The sequence below is a fragment of the Ixodes scapularis genome, unplaced genomic scaffold (genome assembly GCF_016920785.2).
Source record: "Ixodes scapularis isolate PalLabHiFi unplaced genomic scaffold, ASM1692078v2 PGA_scaffold1__304_contigs__length_218370807, whole genome shotgun sequence".
In the NCBI taxonomy this organism is placed as follows: Eukaryota; Metazoa; Arthropoda; class Arachnida; order Ixodida; family Ixodidae; genus Ixodes; species Ixodes scapularis.
The window spans coordinates 213,747,668-213,763,774 of NW_024609846.1; the positions used below are offsets into that span (position 1 = coordinate 213,747,668).

Genomic DNA, 16,107 nt, shown 5'->3' on the forward strand with positions numbered 1-16,107 from the left:
CCTCTTTAACATGCCCCCCCCTATCATTACAATGTTACATGCAACTTTCCCCCTGTTGAGAATAGTGCTGCAGGTTACCATGTGCTAACCCCTCTAGCAGAGATGTAATTTTTTCCTTTACCTTTTCTGCAGATTCTGCATTGCCATTTTTCTTATCGGTGACATGGGAGTATTCCAGTGCAGAAGTTGTCCGGTATCCAGACTGTACTAGAAAATCGAGGTCTTATCACATGTGATGATTTTTTTTTAGAAAGTTGAGTTTTGCTGTGAATCGTTCCATGAAGTTAGTACAAATGTGTTTCCAGGTGCCTTTCTGTTCCTGACTGAGCAAAACGTGAAAATTAGTAAAATTTTCTGCAACAATTGGTGATCAAGTATTTGTTGGTAACAGACATGGGAAGCGCACTTGAACCGAGTTAATGGGAGGACTTGCAGCAGAACCAGACTCAGTGAGAAAGGTCAAGACGTGTTGCAAGAAGTATATTTTTCAGTACAATACGGAAACGGACCATCTTGTATATTCGACCTACATCACCCTGTTCTGGTTTTGTGTTGTATAATAAATGTGTGTTGATTCCAGGCCGTTTTTGTCTAGCCACATCAGTTATAGCATGATGTAAAGGAGTTCTTCGTATGGCAGATACCTTTTATTTCTTGAAACCGACATAACTTCCATCGGTGGATGGGAACTCTCGTCGAATTCGTTGCACGGCGCAACTGGGCAGTGGCATCCGGTTACCGCGCCCAGGGCCGTAACCAGGGGGGGGGGGGATAGGGGGTTCTGACCCCCCCCGAAATTTTTTTCTGTGTACGGCCCTGGTCGGTGCACTTGCAGCCAGCCGATTTTAATCTCCACCTCTGCGCACGCGCACTGGCGCCGGTCGGCTACCGGGTACCAAACCGGGACCGGTTCTCCGGTTTGCTATAACTCTCCATTATATGCCACCGATGCACATGATTCATAGGCGAAAATAAGACAATAGACATTTTCAAAATGGCCGCCGTTTTCCCCGAAAACCCCCCCCCCCGAAATGTTTTTCTGGGTACGGCCCTGGCCGCGCGACAAGAGTAGTGGCGCACTAAAGTTATCACTCCTGGAGCAGGTACAAGGCTGGGGCTAGATAAGAGGCGGGAAAATCGCGCGGGCGCCTTACCGCATGTGTCGCGGAGGCATGTTTGGGGAATTTTACAAAGATTGGATCGACGAATAATAAATATTAGTTGGAATGTCGTTTTACCGACTTGCATATATATCACTATATATATATATATATATATATCGAAGTTCTCTTTTGAATACTTTGAGAGTGAGAGTGGTTCAAAAACGCCACACACGAAAATCGTCAAATCCCACCATTGGCATTTGCTCTTTTTTGGCATATTTAGAGGCTTAAAGCTCGAAACCAAGGCAAATACCTCTACCGGAATGTATTCTGGCTAAAAGAAGGGTGTAAAAAAAACGCGACGCGAAAAAAAAAAAAAAAAAATTAAAAATGTTTTTTTTTTTTTTTTTTTTTTTTATACAGCGTGCTGAAATTGAACGAAAAGTGAAAACCCTCTGTTTCATAATTTATTTCTCAGTACTCGTACATGATAAAAACGCAAACTTTGCTTAATTTGGAAGGCAATGAAATGTTCTACACGTGATATTATTTTAAAAGCGATACTAAACATAGTCGACTCAAAACAAAATCCGCAATTTAGGTCACAGTTGTTCGTGGAGGCATGTTTAGGGATTTTTACAAAGATTGGAGCGACGAATAATAAACAGTAGCTATAATGTCGTCTTTCCTACTTGTATATATATCACACAAAAAAAATATAGACGTTCTCTTTTGAATACTATGAGGTTGGGAGCAGGGCCGTAACCAGGGGGGGGGGGGGGGATAGGGGGTTCTGACCCCCCCCGAAACTTTTTTCTGGGTACGGCCCTGACCGCGCCCCAGGTTATGGTGAACCCACCAAGTGAATTGCCGGAAGGCAGTGTAGCGGTGCCTCCTAAAATGAGATGATTGCATGAAGTACCAGTCAGTTGCCAGTTCAAGAGAATATAATAGAACCTAACTGCAATTTACAAAAATTTTCTCAATATCTAGTTACATGGTAGCAATATCGATAATGCAGGAAGAAGCATACCTTTGTATTTTTTTATTACTTGTCATCACCGATGTCAATCAGTCATTGGCATTTATAAAAATTTACTTCTCGTTACGCAATTTTGTTATTTTTTCCTTGAGATATCGCACCCAACCATGCTGCAATGATGACCTGTATATGTACCAGTTGCTATCTGTATTATCTGAAATGCTATGAATACAGCAATGGACGAGCTTGAAAGCAAATTTTTATTGAGTAGTAAACTCTTCATAGATTGTGCATGTTTACACATGCGTTTTATTTGGTGACAACTATTTTCTGCCATGTTGCAAAAGATAGAGTAGCTGCGATAGTGCTTTAACTGTCAAAGCTAGTTGTGCGATAGCATTTGATTGAGAATAAACACAAAGCCATGTGCTTTTGCAGCAGTGTGTAGCTTAAGCACGGTGGAAGCTACATTTGCCTCGACAATGCAGCACAAAACAGGTGATGCCGAGTACAGTGCAGGCAATACAAGTTACAGAACTCTTCTATGGTGGTTTATCCTTTTATCTTACAAATCCAGAAAAAAATGGAGCATAAGAAAACTGGAATCATGGAATGTTGATTTCTGAAGGAGAGGCAGTATCAAGTGAGAAAATCATCTTGCTTACATCATGACTTCTGCTAGAATTACAATATACATACTCTTGTGGGCCCCTTTCTCCTGCATCAAGAGAGCAGAAGTACCGGAGCTTGAGGTACTCTAGGTCCAAGATGTCGGTGTTTAGGCAATACAGCTCGAACAAGGGGTGCTTTGTTACACAAGGCACCCCCTGGTCACTGCACATACGCACCACATTGTGCAACTCCCTGCAGCACACCGACTCCTCGACTGTCTGCATTGGTCTGCAGACGCTGCCACAGGAGCACCTGTTAGTACAAAGAGATTTGTTTTTCTATTTATTCACCCTTAATATTCTCGAGACCTACAAAGTGTGTGGTATGTACAAATATGTTCGTGAAAAAGTACTAAATTCGCACAACCTTCACAACGTATGTTCTTTACATCTTTGGTTTGCAAGCACTCACAGTAGATTACACTCCTTCAGGGAAGATTAGTAGCCGAGCATGTTGAACGGAACATGAAATCGCAGAACCAGCTGGGGATGCTGGGCTCTGTCCATCCCTCTCCTGTTCGATCTCGATGAGCATCGTACCGCCGTGTACCGTTACTACATGACATATTGCACTGACGCAATGTCTCGGCTACAGTGTGAAGCACTGTTGCTGCACCACGGCAGGCAGTCTTCAGCGATAAGTGTGAGCGAAGATGCTACCAGAGCGAGCGCGATGCTTTGAGCGGGACCGCTGCGCACGCGCGAAGGGGAAACGTCGTGCAAAACCACCTCGGGCTTGTAGCATGGTAGCACTGGTTACGTACGCACTTGCGGCGGAGCACCCGGGCAGATTGTGTTGCTACATCACGAAAATAAAAAGCGCGAAAGACGAGGACAAGTGGAAGACTACACAGGACAAGGGTTTGTCCCGTCTAGTCTTCCACTTCTCCTTGTCTTTCGCGCTTTTTTTTATTTTTGTGATGTTTACCCAACTAGGCCAACAAATTATTTCGCTAAAGATTTTGCCTGCACGATCCAGCCCACGCGCGGGGAAAGCTCTTTCGAAGGCCACACGCGCTTTTTGGTTCGAAACTTGCGTTTTTATACATCTTTCAGTCCTTCCATAAAAGCGTTTCGCGGCACATTCATTGCCGTGTTCGTGCGTACGTACACTTTTGGATAGCCGCCGTTGCAAGCGTACTTTAGCTACTGATCTTTGTTAACGCGAGCGCTCCTTCGACAAAACCACGTTTCGCAAGCTTACGAACAGAAGTTACACGCTAATACAACGACCTGCTTTAGACAGCGTACTTTCATCATTCATGACAGCGCGGCTAGCGCGCTGTCATTAAATCGTCTCGCTGCTTTATTACACGTGCGCGCGCGAATGCATTCGCGGACTCTTCTGTGACTAGGCTCACCTAGTGTGCCTCAATGTCCTTCTGTTTAGGGTGATGCCACCCTTTGTAGTACCCGATGCCGACAGCACGCGCTCACGGGTAAAATACAAAGAAATCGACGAAAACAAAATGTCGCCGGAGCACAGTCAGCGCCACGAGCGCGTGCAGGGACACGTTCTTTCACGCGCTTCTGAACAAAAAGTAAAAATAAAAGTGTGAGACAAAATGGCCAGATGTCTCCACCCTAAGCAAAGCGCACATGAAGGCACCCTATAGGCTCACCAATTCGCCGTGCCGACGCGCCGGGCTGCTGGTGGATGTGGGCTGCCTGGCCAGCCTGGCGTTTCCGGAGAGTCGGACGACTCCTCGTCTGTTGCGGACGACGATGCCGAAGGATCGTACAGATATGGCTCTAAGCCGAATCGCTTTTCCCCCACCATAGCCACTAGCGATCTGTTGACGTCTTCGTCTTCGCTAATGTCATCGTACCCACTGCCGCTGCCACCACTCTCGTCATGTAGACACGCCATCGCACACCCAAGGCAGTTGAAGCAGCTCTGACACCCCCGCCCCTCCGCGCCTCTGCTGCCTCTGCTGGCCCCGCGATATCTACAGCCCTTGGGTACTTCGACAAAGCGAGATTGTAACGCGTTGACGCCTCCAAGTGGCAAAACTCGTCTCTACGGTACGCTTGGTCGTCCGAGGCATGATGACGTCAAGGCGTCTGCCGGATCTCCCGAGATGCACCGCGCTCCTCCATGGCTGATTTTGAAGCGCTCGCCAAAATCGCGGCATTTAGAGCATAAAATATAGCCATCTGCTCAAAATACAACCGTGCGATTATTCATTACAGGCTTAGCTGATGATATTGAACTCATTTCTTGATGTTTTCTCTATATTTCAAGTTTCGATTCCGTATCCCTTTAAGGCAGGTGCCGTGTCTAGCGTTATCACCAGCTTCGAGACAGTTGTCACGGGACCCTAACCGGAGACATGATTGGCCTCAAACACGCATAGCGTCTACGCTGCTGTCTTTACCGAGTGAACAGGACAGCTCCATGAAGGCCCCCCAGCTTTTGGACTTCTTTCTAAAGCTGCACTTCCCAGAAGTGACCCAAAACGAGGCAGGTTTGAAGATATCATATTTTACGCCGTGTAGCCCACATTATATTTTAAAATAAATAATTGATGTCGAACACTTTTTTTTTGCGCAGTATGTCCACAAATAAATAAATAAATATCTATATATATATATATGTATATATTGTGAGGGTGTTTTTGGTCGCTTCAAGAAGAAGACAAATGCCGGTTGTTTCCTGGTCGAGATCTATATCAGCACGCGCTACCCGAGTCTCGTGTCCCAGCCCCAGCGGCGCGCAGTCCCGCGCACTGACGATTGTGCTTCCCACGCCACAAATGCCCCCTTCGAAGGAAAGGCCATCCTGGCCTTAAGAGATCAGGAGGGAGGGAGACGCTGATAAAACATCTTGAGGCGGCCAACATGTACGATGTGTCGACCGGTGGTTCGACGATCAGATGGTGGGTTGACAGGCTCAACTAGGTAGTTGACCGGGGAGGTCTGACGAATGACTTTGTATGGGCCCTTGAACTTTGGGAGAAATTTTTCGCAGCGACCAGTTTGACGGAACGGGAAGAAGATTAAAACGAGGTCACCTGGAAGATAGTGTACGTCACGGTGTTGGGCGTCGTAACGACGTTTTGATGCGTCTTGGTGTTGCAGTGTGCGAGATCGTGCAAGCTGACGAGAAGCTTCGGAACTGGACGTGAATTGGGTCATGAGGTCGTTGTCGGGATGTTCGTTAGGATAAGGTAGGATTGTGTCGAGGGTTGAGGATGGGTCACGGCCGTAAAGCAAATAAAATGGGGAAAATCCAGTCGTTGTCTGAACTGCCGTGTTGTAGGCGAACGTAACAAAGGGAAGAATAGTGTCCCAGTTGGAATGGTCCGAATTGATATACATTGAAATCATTTTTGTTAGGGTGTGATTAAAGCGCTCGGTGAGGCCGTTTGTTTGTGGATGGTAAGGCGATGTCGTGCGATGGTCCACCTTGCATGCTTGGAGGAGAGCTTCGACTGTTTGTGCCAGAAAGGAGTGTCCCCGGTCTGTGATTAGGACCTGGGGGGCGCCATGTCGTAGGATGATGTGGTGCAGGAGGAATCGTGCAACGCACTCGGCAGTTGCATCGGGAAGGGCTGCCGTTTCCACGAATCGAGTGGTGTGATCGATGGCTACGAGGATCCAACGGTTCCCTGTGGTGGACTGGGGAAGAGGGCCAAGGAGGTCCACGCCCAGTACGTCGAAAGGTTTTGGCGGTGGAGTTAGCGGTTGCAGGAGACCAGTGGGTGCCGATGATGAACGCTTGTAGCGTTGACACTGTGGGCAGGAACGGACATATTTGCAAATGGTGCGGTACATACCGGGCCAGAAGAAACGGTTGCGGATGCGAGCGTAGGTCTTGAAAAGACCAAGATGTCCTGCAGTGAGGTCGTCATGAAAATGATGAAGGATTTCGCTACGGAATTCGGATGGAACAGCCAGTAACCATCGCCGACCTTCGGGCATGTAATTCCGGCGATAGAGATGACCGTCAATTAGACAGAAGTTTTGAGTCTTCTTAATAAATCTCTGTTTAGTAGAGGGTAAGGTTCCATTGAGGTGTTGAAGTATTGGTCGTATCCAGGGGTCAGAGTGTTGGGCGGAGAGAAAGTTGTGAGATGAAATGGTCGCGAGAATCGAAGGTAGGACGGTGGTCGACACTTGTGCGTCGTGCATAGTGCTCGGTGGAACAGGGCAGCGTGAAAGTGCATCGGCATCATTGTGTTTACGCCCCGATTTATGTATTACTGCGAAGTCATATTCCTGAAGACGAAGTACCCAGCGTCCAAGACGGCCGGAGACGTTCTTGATGGACGAAAGCCAGCAGAGAGCGTGGTGATCGGTTACTACCTTGAAGTGGCGGCCGTATAGGTAAGGTCTAAATTTGTTTATTGCCCACACTACGGCAAGACATTCTCGTTCAGTAGTTGAGTAATTCGTTTCTGGTTTCGTTAGGGTTCGACTGGCATATGCAATGACCTGTTCTAGAGATGAGTTATTTTGCTGCTGCACCAGCACAGCTCCTAATCCGTGTCCACTTGCGTCTGTGTGGAGGGCTGTAGCGGCCGTGGGATCGAAAAAGCACAAAACAGGCGGTGATGTGAGTATGGCTTGAAGAGAAGTAAACGCAGTTGAGCAAGGTTCGGTCCATACAAATGGCACGTCTGTTTGAAGCAGCCGATGCAACGGAGCTGCGATTGTTGCAAATGCTCGGACGAAACGACGGAAATAGGAAGCGAGGCCTAGGAAGCTTCTCAGTTCCCTCACGTTTGTGGGGCAAGGGAATTGGGTAACCGCACGAATTTTTTCAGGGTCTGGGCTAACACCTGCCTCGCTGACGATGTGGCCGAGAACTTTCACTTTTTTGGCACCAAAGTTACATTTCTTGGTGTTGAGCTGAAGACCCGCATTAGTAAGGCACGACAAAACTTGGGATAGTCGAAGCAAGTGATCGTGGAACGTAGCAGAAAACACAATAATGTCGTCTAAATAGCACAAACAGGTCTTCCATTTCATGCCGCGAAGAACTGCATCTATCATTCTTTCAAATGTGGCGGGTGCGTTAGAAAGTCCGAAAGGCATTACATTAAATTCGTAAAGTCCATCTGGCGTCGTGAAGGCAGTTTTCTCTTTGTCTTTCTCGGCCATTGGGATTTGCCAATATCCCGATCGTAAGTCAAGTGATGAGAAGTATAAGGAACCTTGTAAGGAATCCAGGGCGTCATCAATACGTGGAAGCGGATAAACGTCCCGGCGGGTAACTTTGTTTAGACGGCGGTAGTCAATGCAAAAACGTACCGACCCGTCTTTTTTTCGGACTAAAACTACAGGTGATGACCATGGACTTGACGAATGTCGTACAACACCTTTTTGAAGCATCTCGTCAACGTGTTCTTGAATTATTTTACGCTCGCTGAGAGAAACGCGGTATGGTCGGTGTCGGATAGTTGCGGAGTCTCCGGTTTCAATGCGGTGTTCTACGAGATTGGTTTTTCCGAGAGAAGGGGATGAGTTGTCAAATATACTTCTGTATTTGTTCAATACAGTAAATAGCTGGTGTTGTTCTGCACTGGATAGCGATGAATCAATTGTGTTCCAAAGTAGGTTTGATGTAGACGGCGAGAAAGGCGTTTTAGCCGACGTTGCAGCTTCCTGTTCATTGAGCGTGGCGATGGTTGCATTCTGAGTAGACTCAGCATTTGCAAGAGAAAAGCTGACTGGTAAAAGTACGCGTTGATTAGTCGTGTTGGTGGCGGCGAGCGTAACACGCCTCGAAGAAACAGTGGCGAGTGTATAGGGCACAATTATTCCCTTTCCCAAAAGGACTTCGTGGTGTGGTGCCAGGAGGATATCCCCTGTCAAGTGAGGGGGTGTCTTCAAGTAAAGCAACGACGTTTGGTGGGGCAGAAGTTCTATATCTTCGATGAGGCGTAGCTTGTTGTCTTGTTCTGAATGAACCGCGTGAGCGTACGTATCTGCGTCTGTCGATAATTCTAAAGTTCTGTAATCAATGATCGCATGTGCAGATTGAAGAAAGTCGCAACCAAGAATAATGTCGTACGCACATTTTGGCAAAACTATGAATTCTACAACGTAGAGGCGGTCTTGGATGACTATGGTGGCTGTGCAAATGGCGGAGGCTGGAATCAGCTCGCTTCCAGCGCTGCGTAGGAAAGAGTTTCTCAAAGGAGTTTTTACTTTGCGTAGTTGGTTGCATACGTCGATGTGCATAACAGATACTGCCGCGCCGGTATCCACAAGTGCAGTGAAATGATGATTATTGATTGTAATGTCGATGAGGTTTGTGGGGGAACGAGGAGGGTTATATTGGAATTGAGTGCTTGCAGTTTTACCTCCGGAAACTGCAAGGATTAGTTTTCCTGACGAGAAGACGATCGGTGGCGTGCGGGGATCATTGGCGAGATTGACCGATGTCTACGACGAGGAGACGGTGATCGTGGGCTTTCGTAGCGTGGAGGTGAGTCTGGGCGCTGGTGTTCGTCGTTGTAATTTCTGTTGAAGTAGTATCTCTTCGGCCATGTTTGAGAGGGCTGGGAGTTGTAGTGTCTTTCGTAGCTTGGTCTGCTTTGCCATGTGGTATTTTCATCAGCCTGACGACGTCGACAAAATCGTGCTACGTGCCCAGGAATGCCGCAATAAAAACACATTGGGCGGCTATTTGGTGTCGTGTACGTCCTGAATGATGAGGGACGTTCGTAATTAGAGGAGGTAAAAGCTGCGACTTGTGGGATATGTGATGAAGCTTGGTTTGGAGTGGGTGCTAGCGGCGGCTGCCGATTCTCTTCGTAGGCGGGTGGTTGTGGGGTGAATGACACAGGTGTAGCAATGGAAGGACGGGCAACCTGCGTAAGTTCATCTCTAATAATGGTACGCAGTTCCGCGGTGGGAGAGGTGTTGAGGGTTGGGAGGGGTCCAAAATATCGTGCGAGTTCCTCTCGGATGATGGTTCGGATAGTGTTGTGGAGCAGATCGCCTTGAGGCAAGGGAGAAATAGCTGCCTTGGATGCCGGCAACGTATCGGTGGTGGAGATCCTTTGCCGTCGTGCTGCCTCTAATGATTGGCAGAGAGATCGGATGGAATTGACGTCAGTGGGAGGCTGCAGTACAAAAAGGTGAACTGCTTCTTCGGCAATACCTTTTAAAACATGGCGCACACGGTCTACTTCAGGCATAGCAGGGTCGACTTTGCGGCACAGGGTAAGAATATCTTCAATGTAGGAAGTGTATCCTTCAGTCGGAAGCTGGGCTCGGACAGTCAAGCGCCTGCGCGCAGCGGCCTTACGGTCCTCAGGGCGTCCGAAGACCTCGTGAACACGAGATGAAAATGCCTCCCATGATGTGATATCGGATTCATGATTAAGGAACCATGTCTTGGCGACGTCGCTGAGATAGAAAACAACGTTCGCCAATTTAGTGTGGTCGTCCCACTTGTTGTGGAGGCTTACTCTTGAGTAGAAATCCACCCATTCTTCGACATCTTCGTCGCCGATGCCAGAAAACACACGGGGGTCTCGTTGGCGAGAGGACATGTAGAGCAGCGGTGGCTGCGGTGGAATGCCCATCAGATGAGGAGGAGTTGATCCGAGAGTTCCCGTTGCCCCGATAGTCGATGTGAGTGGGGTTTGTATTGCCGGGGTGAGGGTAGGCGGGGAGGTGGTTGGTACCGTGAGCGGTGATGAAGAAGTGGACGTCATGACAGGAGATGTTGTCGACATACCTTGTGCTGGGGGTAGTGTCCGAGTTCGTAGCTCCAGGTTGGTCAAATGGGAGCGGAATTCAGCCGATCGTACTTTCCTCTGGAGTATGGGAAGGAAAACTCCGCACCTCCACCAGATTGTGAGGGTGTTTTTGGTCGCTTCAAGAAGAAGACAAATGCCGGTTGTTTCCTGGTCGAGATCTATATCAGCACGCGCTACCCGAGTCTCGTGTCCCAGCCCCAGCGGCGCGCAGTCCCGCGCACTGACGATTGTGCTTCCCACGCCACAATATATATATATATATTTTTTTTTTATTTTTACCAAGCACTTTTGAATTATGTGTACACTCTTAGGTTCGCATTTTTAAACTTCAATTTTGGAAATCTTTGCATCGTTGTGGCATTTATGATTGCGTGGTTTAAGAAATTTGTGCCGTAATACGTTTTTCATCCGTGAGTTCAGTCTATATCACTGTCATCAATTACAATCTCTGAGCACCATGATGACACATGGTGGGGATGCGTGCTCCAAGAAGCTCTAATGACTTTAATGTCTCATAATTTAAAGAAAAAAGAAGAAAAATTAGCCACAGCGCTTGCTGATTTGTTGAATTCGCAGAACAGAGAGATAATAGGACGCACCTAGGGCAGCGAGTGCCTAATGATACTCATTTTTTTCGGCTGTTATTTGTGTATATTTCACCGTTCTCGACATGGGCGTCGACGGACATTGCACCGCTGCTTACGCCCCTGCCGGGGTAAGCTTTTTTGTTGTCACGACACTCTATCGCGCTATAGACGCGTCGATTTAACGCTCATGAAGCCTCGAGAGAACTGTAAATTGTTTAGCCAGAGCAACGACGCAGCAAACGCGAAGTGAGAGACGACTGCGCCTCACTCTGATAAAATGTGAGCGTGGGACTCTCGAGCAGCGTTAACTTGCTGATGATGCAGGACGCTGCTTTGTCGTTGAGAATCTTTGTCCTGCGAACGCCGGCGAAAACGTTCCAGTGCTCGGCGTACCCTAGGCAGCAGCGCCTGTCAGCGACCGCCCGCGCAGCATCGCAACCTTCCTGGAGCCTACAGGCAGTCTGCGAGCGCCGACGATTTATCGTCGCGACTTGAGTGGGAGCATTTTATGAATTCCAGCGACGAACATGAAACACCGCGAACATAAACTCCCGCGAACATAATCCCCGCGACGGCGAACCGCCGGCGCTCGCAGACGGAGGGTTCCGATGCTGTGCGAACGGTTGATGGAGGACGCTGCGTAGGGTATACGCCGGGCGCTGGAACGGCTTCGAAGCCATTCGAAGCGCAAAGAATTTGCGGGGACCAAGTAGTGTCTTGCATCTTCAGTAAGCTAACGGGGCTTGAGAGTCCCAAGCTTACATTTCCACAGAGCGAGCGCGGCCGGCCAGATCGAGGCGCAGTCAGCACTCGCGTCCCGATTGCTACGTCGTTGCTCTACCTACACCGATGACATGTGCACCGGCATTCGAAACCACCCTCCCGAGACTTTATACGAGTCCAATAGACGGCTTTATAGCGCGATAAACCGTCGTGACAAGAGTAAAGCTCACCTCTGTTGTGGCGTAAGCAACGGGTTTATGTTCGTTGACGCCGCGTCGAGAACGACGAAACATACACAAAAAACATTGAATATATTTAACACAGCAGGCAGAAAGAAATACAAACATGGTAGGGACACGGACAAAGTAGAAGGCGCGCTACGAGATACATATACTTACAAAATACACTGGAAACGACAGATAATTAGAGCTAAAAAACGGAAGATTGAGATGACGTCAACGCCGAAAGAAGGCAATGCGCAGGGAAAGCAGCCGGCAAAACTGCAATAGTCCTATAGGCAGCTAAGGACGCTTTTGGGATAGCTTTGGTGACATAGAACACTATTGATTCGGCTAAAACAAATTCAATGGTCGCGATTCTATAGATTTAGGGACATACACCACTCTATAGTCGGCTAAAGCACATTGAATGGCCGGAGGCCTATAGCTTTGGTGACATAAAACACTATAGGGGCGGCTAAAGAAAATTCGATGGTCGCAAGTCTATAGATTTAGGGACATACACCACTCTATAGCCGGCTAAAGAGCATTGAAAGGCCAAAGGCCTATAGCTTTGGTGACATAAAACGCTATAGAGTCGGCTAAAGAAAATTCAATGGTCGCGGTTCTATAGGTTTAGGGACATACTCCACTCTGGTATTCATGTTACAAGGCGCAAAACCACGGACACGAGAGATAAAGAGACAAACAGGCACCACTCACAACTATATTTGAAAAGTGCAGAAAGAAAGGAATACAATCCTCGTCATCTTCATCTCGTCCACGCACGCGCTTAGCCATGTGACATACGCTTATCGCCCAATTTACAAAAACTTATCAAATAATCTAACCTCGGCATTGTAGAGTGCAACAGGTGTGTCACTTACGCATTGTGCACCAAGTTTTTCTAATGAAATACGCCTCTAATAACTCGCGCTTTTTGGCACTTGCCTCTGCCCAGAATCGCTGTCTCAGAAAGACGTGGCTCACACTGGCATTTGCTGCAGTGTTCAGGCAAATGTGCCCCATCATTCTTTTTTAAGTTTTGCGCGTGCTCCCTTAGTCGGTCGTTCGCACACCTGCCCGTCTGTCCTACGTAGGACTTCCCACACGTAAGGGGGATTTCATAAACCACCCCCGTGGCACAATCAACATATGGCCTGGCATGTTTTGTGGTGCAGCCTTGCCTCTTACCGCTGCCACCGGTGATACGAGAGCATAGTTGGCCGAGTTTGCTCGGTGCTGAGAAAACGAGCGGCACTCCAAAGCGGTTCGCCACCTTCTTGATGTTGTGCGACATTCTGTGCACATACGGTACCCCCTCAGGTCTCATTCGACACCGCGCCGTTTTCGCCTTTGCCGTCGTGGTATGGCCTTTTACCTTTTGAAGAATGCCTTCTACGACACTCGTCACGACCTTTTCAGGGTAGCCCGCTGACAATAGCATTGTCACCTGGTTCTTAAAGCTTGTCTTCATCCGGTGTGAGCACGACCTTTTAAGAGCCGACTCTAGGCATAGCATAGCGATACCTCTTTTTATCACCTTAGAGTGCGCAGAATCATACCGCAAGAGTTCCTTTTGGGACCGCGGGGCGTACATCCAACACGTGTGTCGTACTAAAACCTTAAAACTTAAATCTAAAAACTGTAAACTACCCTGCTTAGGCAGTTCATGGATGAATGTTAATCCTTTCCCATTGTGTCTAAAAGCTTCTAAAACAGAGTTTATATCGTCAAGGTACGTCAAGGACGAACGGTCATTAAAAAGAATAAAAAAATCATCTACGTATCTAAACACTTTAAAAACGTTAAAATCACTGAGAGTTTTTTCAAGCGTGCAATCGATCGTTGCTAAAAAAATGTTACACAGAATGGGAGCCACGCACGACCCCATGCATATGCCTCTTTTTTTTAAAAGCAGCTGGTTATCGAACGATATGAAGGTGCTATTAAGGTACGCTTCTAGTAGAGTTAAAAAATTGTCAACAGTCACTCCTGCCTCATTCTGGAAAGGAATGATGCCACTTTCATCTATACATGCCCTTATGGCCTCAAACAATTCACAGTGAGGAACCGAATAAAACAGATCCTCAATATCTATGGAAAAGGCATACCCTATGCATTGGATATCTTTGAAGAAATCAGCCACCTCGTCAGACTTTTTCGTGATGAATGGGTCTGTCACCTGCAGGCTGTTCAACGCTTTCAAAAAATACCGACTTACATGCTAGCTGTTGCCAAGTGCCTTTTTCACTCACAATGGTACGGAGTGGCACATCCGGCTTATGAGTTTTAGTGGAAAAAAACACACTTAGCGCATCATTTTTACATTTGGATACATCTCTCGCCAGCCTATCCAAATCTAATCCCTTACACAGATTGACGAAAGCACTTTTCACTCTCGAAGACTTCGTTAGGGCCTGGTTAAAGTTTTTTCTTATAGCAGCGTCCTCCTTTTCACCAAACGCACCTTTCGTTATTGCCACAAATCCACCCTCTTTGTCCGACTCCAGAAGGCAAAGGTCATTATCTTTAAAGTACGGGACCACACCCTGTAAGGGACACCGCCCCGCACTGTCTTAGGAGCACACGTCAAAAGACAATCCACACCTTCGAGTAGACAGCGTTCTTGATCCTCTTTCTCTGCCTTGGTGGCCACTCTCCGGTTCAACGCCACACGTTCATGTGCCGCAATATTGTGATTGACCCCATACTTGGACCTTTTCCAAGAAGGTTGGAGATGTTCTCTGGTATTTTTCCGGGGTTATCACCTTCGCTTATCACCGTAAGACCACTCCCTCGCACGTCCCTCTTTTTTGTCCTGTCAGATAATTGCAGTGCTTGGCTAAGAGTGAAATTCCACCAGTACTCCGTCATCCGGGCAGCGAAGCTTTTCAGCCGAAGCAACTTTTGTTCCGCGAGCCATGAAGACAAGCTTTAAGATGGATGAAGACAAGCTTCAAGAACCAGGTGACAATGCTATTGTCAGCGGGCTACATTGAAAAGGTCGTGACGAGTGTCGTAGAAGGCATTCTTCAAAAGGTAAAAGGCCATACCACGACGGCAAAGGCGAAAACGGCGCGGTGTCGAATGAGACCTGAGGGAGTACCGTATGTGCACAGAATGTCGCACAACCTCAAGAAGGTGGCGAACCGCTTTGGAGTGCCGCTCGTGTTCTCAGCACCGAGCAAACTCGGCCAACTATGCTCTCGTATCACCGGTGGCAGCGGTAAGAGGCAAGGCTGCACCACAAAACATGCCAGGCCATATGTTGATTGTGCCACGGGGGTGGTTTATGAAATCCCCCTTACGTGTGGGAAGTCCTACGTAGGACAGACGGGCAGGTGTGCGAACGACCGACTAAGGGAGCACGCGCAAAATTTAAAGAAGAATGATGGGGCACATTTGCCTGAACACTGCAGCAAATGCCGGTGTGAGCCACGTCTTTCTGAGACAGCGATTCTGGGCAGAGGCAACTGCCAAAAAGCGCGCGAGTTATTAGAGGCGTATTTCATTAGAAAAACTTGGTGCACAATGCGTAAGTGACACATCTGTTGCACTCTACAATGCCGAGGTTAGATTATTTGATAAGTTTTTGTAAATTGGGCTATACCCTACCAAAAAATCCGGTATAACTTTTCGCTATCCGGATTATGGAACCGGAAATCTATCTGGATTCTATCTGGAGTCTATCTGGAATTTAGGTTTTCAGACATTATTCCTTTGTCTGCAATCTGGATTTCGGGTTTCCGGTAAGAAATTTCCGGTTCCATAATCCGGATAGTGAAAAGTTATACCGGATTTTTCGGTAGGGTAAGCGTATGTCACATGGCTAAGCGCGTGCGTGGACGAGATAAAGATGACGAGGATTGTATTCGTTTCTTTCTGCACTTTTCAAATATAGTTGTGAGTGGCGCCTGTCTGTCTCTTTCTCTCTTGTGTCCGTGGTTTTGCGCCTTGTAACATGAACACCAACGTTTACCAACTAGCCCAACTACAAGTTCTTATACTCCACTCTATAGCCGGCTAAAGCACATTCAATAGTCGCGAATCTATAGCATCAAGGACATACATATTTTTATAGCTCGCTAAATAATATTGAATA

General features: G+C 47.6%; 1 protein-coding gene across 1 annotated transcript; it reads right to left on the minus strand.

The window, feature by feature from the left end:
• Window positions 1–647: 647 nt before the first annotated feature.
• On the minus strand, window positions 648–4,650 carry LOC120850683 (P2X purinoceptor 7-like). Its single transcript, XM_040223296.2, has 4 exons — window positions 4,586–4,650; window positions 2,785–3,009; window positions 1,957–1,998; window positions 648–759 (listed from the first exon to the last, which is right to left on the minus strand). The coding sequence occupies exons 1-4, from the start codon at window positions 4,624–4,626 to the stop codon at window positions 648–650; spliced, it is 420 nt and encodes a 139-aa protein (XP_040079230.2). The 5' UTR covers window positions 4,627–4,650.
• Between the last annotated feature and the right edge of the window lie 11,457 nt (window positions 4,651–16,107).

Excerpts from the sequence above, each read along its gene's own strand:
- LOC120850683 (XM_040223296.2), bottom strand. The coding sequence starts at position 4,626 with ATGGCGTGTCTACATGACGAGAGTGGTGGCAGCGGCAGTGG. Across the intron at positions 3,010-4,585 it reads AGTGGTGGCAGCGGCAGTGG|GTGCTCCTGTGGCAGCGTCT; the intron begins GTACGATGACAT and ends TTGTACTAACAG. Across the intron at positions 1,999-2,784 it reads GGAGAAAGGGGCCCACAAGA|GAGGCACCGCTACACTGCCT; the intron begins GTATGTATATTG and ends ATCTCATTTTAG.